Source organism: Metopolophium dirhodum, chromosome 2 (genome assembly GCF_019925205.1).
Source record: "Metopolophium dirhodum isolate CAU chromosome 2, ASM1992520v1, whole genome shotgun sequence".
NCBI classification, from domain to species: domain Eukaryota; kingdom Metazoa; phylum Arthropoda; class Insecta; order Hemiptera; family Aphididae; genus Metopolophium; species Metopolophium dirhodum.
Window position 1 is genome coordinate 11,233,167 of NC_083561.1, and position 8,450 is coordinate 11,241,616.

Here is an 8,450-nt window from a genome sequence, read left to right on the forward strand (position 1 = left end):
ATTAGCACTGTGTTTAACTACCGCATATACAATCATGGAATGATCGATCTGCTGAGTCCGTAGGCTATAAATATTTTGATGCATCTATATTACCAGCCATTCGAAAAACATATTTCTTAGTATTTAATTTGTGTTTATAAAAATGTATTATACAAACTTTTTACATTTTTGAATCAATATTCAAAAATCCATAATTATTGAATTATGACTCAATAATAAAACTAAATATTTAATTTATTGGACTTTGTATTAAATATTATATTATATTTAAAAAAGTAAAACAATAAAAATTAAATACAATTGCATACGATTTATTTTATTTTAAATCTGAATAGGTACATTTAAAAGGGGTGCCAACGTTTAAGTAGGCTAATTTGTTTTTATTGTTAGGATACATTTTGTTCATTCTAGTAAATACATGTATTTTAAGAATGTATGGTGCATGTATGGGTTGAAAAGTTATATATTTAATATTTTAATAAATTAAAAATTTAACAATTGGAAAGTTGGAAGTTGCAGGAATCATCTTTTGTCAAGCATACTGATAATATACATCAATAAATAATAAATATACATTACCTCAATAGGTTCATATTCTATTTTACGCATTATGGTTTTCATACTATACATTTTTAACTTTTACCCATATTATTTTTTTTTTCATTGGTCTTAAGCCCGGCAACTGAGGTCATTAGCTAAGGTACTTATTGTTTAATTGTATAGCCAAATACGAAGAAGAAAAATATAGGGATACCAAAGTACACCCTCCCACCCAAACCTCCCCAAAACTTTTTTTTGTAGTTATTCTATGACTAATATAGAGCGTACATGATACCTGCGGTAATATTATCGAATTTATCTTCTACCCATCTTCAAACTCTAATACCAAAACTACAAGGAAGACGCTGAATAATTCTCTGCAGTAGACTGTGAATAAAATAAACTATAATAATATGCCCAATCTCCTTGGAATCATCTTAGGGTTTTGGTCGAATGGTTACGCGGTGGTCGTGGGTATAGTAATTATTTTATACAATCGCATTGTACATTAATTTTAACGAAATCGACGACATTTGTACGACCACGGGGGCGTGTTTCTTACATTCTCGGCGGTAAGGCATTCGTCAAATCCTTAGGATCCGATTGTGCGCCTTCTGCAAATTTAATGACTACCGTAGCTGACGCATAAAATAATGCATCATTACGTTACAATACGGCGCGCCGCCGAGCATAATATTCGAAACGAAACGTCAAATCAAAACCTAACGTCGTCGTCGCCCGCCACGTTTCTATATACAGTTATTGCAAATGAATAATTCATCGTTCCTTAGATATTTAGTGTCATACATGTTATTATAATAATGAGTATTGGTGAACGTGGATTCGCGTGGATTTTAGGTGTAAAATATAACAATATTATAATATTATGCAATGTTATAATATTATATCACGTGCGTCATATACTCGTATGATATTGTTATGTTTTCGGGCCGAAATTATTGACGAGGACGAGTGACGTTATCGGCGGCAGCAAACTATTGACAATCTCGATATTATGTCATTATTATATTAATCGTGACAATATTATAATATTATAACTACGATGACGGACGCCGACGCGTCCTGTGGACACGTCATTATTTATGCGCATACGATCGGTGAACGCGTTCACTCGTCGTTGTCGTCCACGCGCATTGCGGACATCATGATGAACGTCGCCCGCGCCGTCTATAGAGCCATCGCCCTGCTAACCACGTCCGCGGCCGTCGGCCGTCTACTTCCGGCCACCGACCTCTCGCCGGCGGCGTACAATCAAAACACGCCGACAGTGATCGAAGTGTGCCGGATGACCGCCGTCGACTTGGCCCAGCAGCCGTTCGCGATGTCCGTGGTCGCGTTGGGTGCGACGCCCGCCGGGTTCCTGAGAACGGTACACGACCTGATTGGCATGGCCGTATTGATGCACACGCCAGCGACGGATCACGGCCCGGACGTGACACGCGCCAATAGTGGTAGCCGGGCGGTGTTGGTGATCGTCGACGACGACAGCGACGACGACATCGAATCAGTGGACGCCGTGCTCGGTCTGTTCGTCAACGGCACGGTAGCAGTCGCGTTGGACCAACTGTCGCACTACGTAATTTGGCTGACCCGGCCGGGCGCGGTCAACCACCCGACGGTCGGGGCACTGTTCCGGGCCGCCTGGCGACGGCGATCCGCTGGCAATGTAGTGGTCATAGGGTCCGAGGCCACGTACACGTACAACCCGTTCCGGGACGCGGTCACTGAGTGGCCGGTGGACACGGCTGGGCTGCGCGCGGTCGCCCGGCAGAGGATGACCGACCTGAACGGTCATCCGGTTCGCATATGCATGTTCCCCACCCGGCTCAAAGCGGTCAAGCAGCCGGATGGCTCGTACAAGGGAATGGATGGAATCGTTGCGGCCACGCTGGCCAAGCACATGAACTTCACGCCCATCTACAGCGAGCCCAGCGACGGCGGCAAGTACGGCTGGGCCGAAGCCAACTCCGAGTCCGTCGGCTCCGAATCCAATTCCGCGGTCACCGCCGATAACGGTACAGACTCAAATTACACGTACACAGGCCTGTTGGGCGATCTGGTGCACAACAAAGTAGACATGGCGTTCAACGGAGTCTTTCTCGATGTAATCATCATTTATCATGCACTATCTGCACTCATGTTAAGAGTACGCCACACTGCAGGATTATACAACACATCCGGGTGTAGTGGCGTATTTTTAAAGGCGACTTCACACTTCACAGTGATAGCGCGATTTCTGGAAAAAAATGTTGAAATTGATGTTGAGTTTTTAATTTTACAAATGATTTAAATGTTTGTATTTCTGGACTAAATGGTAATAGCAGTATAACTGATTCAACTCAATATTCCGTGAGTTGTATACGATTCACTCTCTCGTACATGGAATATATAGTACGGTAACAAATAATTGTTTATCGGAAACCACGGTTCATTTTATCGTGGTGGAGTTTAAAGTCACTGTTATTAATTTATTATACACCCGTGGACTGGATCAGTTAAGGCTTACGTTGTCTTATAGAATTATAGAAGGACATTTTAACATAGGACCTATCCGTGGGGGCTTCACCCCTGACACACCCTTCGTTATTTATACTTAATATTATAGTCTATACTCTATAGAACATACCCATTATTATGTTTTAGCAGGTCTATTATCCTCCAAAAATGAGATACCGTTTTCCTCCACTGTCCGTTTTCTTTTACATAAAAAATGTTAGATTCCATCTTTTTCCAAATATTTTGTTTTACTAAAATAATATAATGTCCATTTTTCTCCAAATATTTAAAAAAAAATAGCTGATATTTTAGCAGACAACCGTGTTGAAGAGCTGTATAATATTGTATGATAAAGTTACAGTCGATACATCGTAAAGCCCTAACTTTTTTTCTTGTTAATATAATATGACTTAAAAATATATTTATTACATTCTTAATTTATTATTGGAGGAACACGAAAAGTTGAGGAAAATGCTTTTTTTGAAGGAAAATATTATATCTCATTATTGAGAAAAATGACCTACGACCTTAAACCTTAATTTTAAAACTACAACTTTCATGTATTTTTGTTAGTTTAACAGCTATAACGAGTAGTTGACTTCTTTATCGAACTACCAACAACCAAAGATCCCGTATTCAATTCGTTATTAAATAATAAAGATTCCAAATTTCGAATCGTTGAAAATTATATTTGTGGTTAAATACAATTTGACATAAACCCAAAGTACTACAATTATGTATAATATTATATGCACAATAGTATTATGGGATACAACAGCATTGTATTGTCTCTGCATTAGTATATTATATAAATTACAAATTACATACCATAGTTAGTGCCTTGGAATAAAATTAACGTAGAAAATACAAGAGTGTTACATTTTACATCGGGCTTGAGAATTTTCGAATCTACAAACTATTCTAAACTTGTACGAGAATACCACTATTATACCAGGGCTATTGTCTATAGGTATGTAGGTACCCCTTACTCCCATTTACATTCTCGAAAACTATTTAAGCATAAGTCTATGTAAAAGCTAATGAAACGTTTAACTATACGAAGTACTTAGTGAATTTTGATAAAGAGCGTGTTTCTAACTACCTAATTATAATTAATTTTCCATCTCATAGCATACTGCAAAATGTATTATTTAAAAATAATTATAATAATAATTAACACAAACGCAGTGAGAACATTTATTATTTTATTATTCGTGTGGATACAAATGTACACCTATAAAATATTATTTTCAAGAGCGCCTGTTCATATCCGGTTGAATTTTTTTTTTATTTGTTCATTCAAGGCATACGAATCCAACAACACGATCCAATACACGACACCGGTGATGTTCGATGAGCTGTGTTTCGTCGTGCCCAAGGCGCAACAAATGAGTCAATGGCGTGCTATATTTACGGCGTTCGACGTGCGACTTTGGTACTGTCTGGCCGGCTCGTTTATCGTGGCTCTGGGTGCATGGACCCTAATACGGCGCACAACAAACAAACCGTACACTCTCACCCTTCTGTCCATAAACTTGTTCAGAGTTTTCTTGATGGTACCCCTGAATCGAGTGCCGAGCAACGTATCCGAACGGTTAATGGTCGTTTCCACCGTCCTGTTCGGGTTCATCATGGCCACCAGTCTGCAAGCGGTCATGGTCAAGTACCTGAGCTATCCGAAATACGAACGGGACGTGGCCACCGTGCAAGAACTCTACGACACCGGCATGCCGGTGCTTTCGGCTTCCAATAATCTGATATTGCTATTCGAGTCCGACGAAAGACCGCTGTACACGAAGATGTCAGATCGATTTTCAATTGTCAACAACAAGTCCTTAGACATACTCGGTGAAGTGGCGAGTAAACGGGTAATGGCATATTGTGTTGTTATTATTATTATTATTACTTATCGAAGAGAGGTTAACGTCATGACATATTTCGTATTACTTATTTTAGTAGTTTTAAAAATCAATATAAAGTCTAGAAATAGTATTTAAAATATAAACCATGATTATTGATTCAATTATTATATAACTTTTATAAAACGAATCACTAAAAAAAGTTGAAATTATATAAGAATTTAAGAATAATTTTTGCAGGCTTCCCAAATTAATTTTGAATGGTTGAGTTCGAATAAATCCGGCAAAAACAAACGCATCGAGTAGGTATTTTATGAAATAATAATATATTATATTGATGCAAGTGTATGTGCTTGAATTAATGAGATAAGATTTTGAATATTTTTATGTACCAAAGGTCAACAAGATTGGGTAGATTTTAGTAGGATACCCACCTCGCTTTTGAATAAAACCCATTAGATATTCTTATAGATCTTATATACAGATATTTTGATAATGTGGCTTTTAAAATAATGTTCTATAAACTATAATACCTATTATGTTATTGTATAGGTAGGTTTTGAATCAAATATACAATATAATATATTCCAACATTTTCGGCTGAAAAGTAAACTGTATATTATACAATAACAATAAAAGGTGCCGCCGTAATGGGGAATCGAGGGTAATTTATTATTTTTGTTTGGTGGCGATATGCAAATGAACCTTTCAGTAAAACAAAATTACTAGGTCATATTATAATATATTATTATTTATCGTTATATGACGTATGACATTGCAACAAGTTGGATTAAGTGACACAGACGTAATATGCAATTATGTGTCACAGACAAATAATTGATGTATATAATTATAATGTACTTAATTGGACGATAAGATGTTATGATTATATTTAGTATTTACAGTGTCTTGTTTCCGAACGAATGTTATTCGATGTATTTTCACGGTTGACCTAGCGTGTCGATGGTCTCGAATATAAAACATTGTCAAACGGACATAATTTTTGCTGCACGTGACCAACGTTGTATGGGTTAAACGTGAATTTACAACGGTGACCATAATAATATAATAAATAATAATTTCTGATAGATCTCTATAATATTTTTTTATATTATATTATTTTTTAATATTACCACTGCGTTGTCTTGTATTACAATAACTATAACATTAAATGTTTGTATTGTTGTTTTCTTTCATGTATCATCGTATCGCGACAATCATAATAGACTTCGGCCGCGATCGGGAGGAAAAACGATCTGGTGGAAAAAATCGCCAGCTCGTACGTGGAAAACAACGAAGTGCTGTTGCACATCGTGGACGAATGTCCGCGGTCATTCCACATCGTCTACCTGGTCCGCCGAGACGTGCCGTTCATACACGTCGTGGACCGCATAATCACCACGTTCGTAGAAAGCGGCATCGTCAACAGTTGGTTTATGCACGCGAAACCGTTCCGGCCGATATCCGATTACCATCATCGGAAAGACCCGCACAAAGTGTTCACGTTCAAGAACGTGGTGATCGCGTTCCTGTGCCTCATGATCGGACTGATCGCGAGCGGTATCGCTTTCGTCGCGGAGCTCGTCTACTTCCACAAGTTCGCCAGTCCGGAAAACTCGGCCGCCGACACACGCGGCCCGTTCCCGAGGAACATAATGTTATTTTATTCGGGGCCACGGCCGCCGAACGGGTTTGAACACGAGGCAATGCCCCGACGCCAATAATATTATTATGATTATAATAACCATAATATTATTGTAATACGATTGTATACGATTAATACGCGTGTAATATTATTGTGTTTGATTTCGCCTCGTGTATAATATAATAATATTGTAGCATTAATTTTAGCGTTCACCGTCATAGATGCTGTTGACAAAACAGAGTAGATTTTATGCACGGGTTAATACCGTACTTGATTAACACATTATATTACTGAGATTAGGTTCGTAACTCTGAATATTATATAATATTACTAATAATACTATGTGATCCGACCGAGGTCAAACATATTTTTAAAATCAAAAAATTATAAAATATTATATCATATAAGAATAAACTCTAAAGTAACATGGATTAACAAGATACTAAACCAAAATATCAAATTATTATTTGTTTTAAGTTTATAATGAATGGGCATCTTAGTCTAGAACAGCGTTTCTCAACCTGGGGATCGCATCGGTCAGAAATAATTAAACGCTGATGTAGAAAAACAACCTTTTGTTTACATTCAAATTTAAATTATTATAATACTACAAATTGTATGGAATTGAATTGATGTTGATAAATTTAGGTTGTGCAAGGTCACCAATTACATACATGCAAAAGTCGCTATAAGTCCAACTTAATAATTTGTATTTTAACTACTTATAATAAGTAATTATTTCACAGTGTCATATTATTATTTACAACCATTCATAATTAACTATTTTGCTTAAAATAAAATCAATTAAAACAAACAAAAACAAAATCTGATAACTTTTGGCATACACCTAAAGTTTGAAATAAATGCCGAAAAGCTGATTCTCAAAAATCATTGGGACTTGCATTACTTTGCATGGATGGGGACGAAATACACTAAAGGTATAAACTATGAATAATAAAGTAAAAAGTATAAATTAATGTGATATTTGAGATTGATTTATATTAAAACGTTTTATTATAAGAGTAGGGAAGGTCGTGTGGTGACTGATTTTATTTTTCACCTATTTTGGGGGTCATGACGTTAAAAAGGTTGAGAAACGCTGGTCTAGAATATAATAATAAGTCACAATGTCACATTATTCGATGTTTTGATTTCAAGTTGAAAACTTGTTGGCAAAATGTCTCCGCGGACTTTATAGTTTTTCAATTGTGAAAATAATTATCTAAGCCTATATTGATTACTTATTATTTGGATTTTATTGTATTGCACATGTTTCCGTTATTGTTGTATAATATACCTACAACAATTAAAACTTATAAGTAATAACCGCTTTGGTAACCTTGTACTGCTAAACACGTAAATCTAAAATCTTACTTTTAACATAGGAATCAACAATCATAAATTGCAATAACTTAAAGAACAATAGTCATCTTTAGTTGAAGCAAAATACAAAGTGCAATAAATACGCTTATATAGTTACATCTTGTAAGTTGTATTCAATTATCTGCAACAAACCAATTTCCGCTTGTAGATTTTTTGTTATTTGGAAGTATTTTCTGGATCAACCGCTGTGACTTGGTAACTATTTATATCACAGATGTATGACATTATTAACTGCACATCTGCACGCTACCTGTACTTAAAATTAATTAGTTTTATACCACAGATGTTATGAAACTAATAATTATAAACATTATTTGGATAACAATTGGTTACTACCTACAGATTATTTAAACCCTTTTTCGTTAATCAACTTGAAATACTAAAATATGTAAAAACTAAAAACTAATAAGTAAATGTATAGGACCTATACTATATAGCTGGTACATAATATTATTTTGAGGACCGATAAATAAAATAAAATAAATTGTGTAAATGTATAACTTAAT

At 36.0% G+C, this 8,450-nt stretch overlaps 1 protein-coding gene across 2 annotated transcripts; it reads left to right on the top strand.

Moving 5' to 3' along the window:
* The first annotated feature begins 1,593 nt into the window (after window positions 1-1,593).
* LOC132939293 (uncharacterized) lies at window positions 1,594-6,998 on the top strand. 2 transcript variants are annotated; one of them, XM_061006381.1, is made up of 4 exons: window positions 1,594-2,665; window positions 4,362-4,925; window positions 5,157-5,218; window positions 6,143-6,441. In XM_061006381.1, the coding sequence occupies exons 1-4, from the start codon at window positions 1,604-1,606 to the stop codon at window positions 6,309-6,311; spliced, it is 1,857 nt and encodes a 618-aa protein (XP_060862364.1). In that variant the 5' UTR covers window positions 1,594-1,603; the 3' UTR covers window positions 6,312-6,441. The 2 variants fall into 2 exon arrangements, with proteins under 2 accessions (XP_060862364.1, XP_060862363.1); XM_061006380.1 differs by lacking the exon at window positions 5,157-5,218 and having other exon boundaries at window positions 6,143-6,998.
* The last annotated feature ends 1,452 nt before the right edge of the window (window positions 6,999-8,450 follow it).

Coding starts and splice junctions, on each gene's coding strand:
- LOC132939293 (XM_061006380.1), top strand. CDS start 1,604: ATGACGGACGCCGACGCGTCCTGTGGACACGTCATTATTTATGCGCAT. Junction 2,666..4,361: donor TCAACGGAGTCTTTCTCGAT/GTAATCATCATT, acceptor TGTTCATTCAAG/GCATACGAATCCAACAACAC. Junction 4,926..6,142: donor GTGAAGTGGCGAGTAAACGG/GTAATGGCATAT, acceptor CAATCATAATAG/ACTTCGGCCGCGATCGGGAG.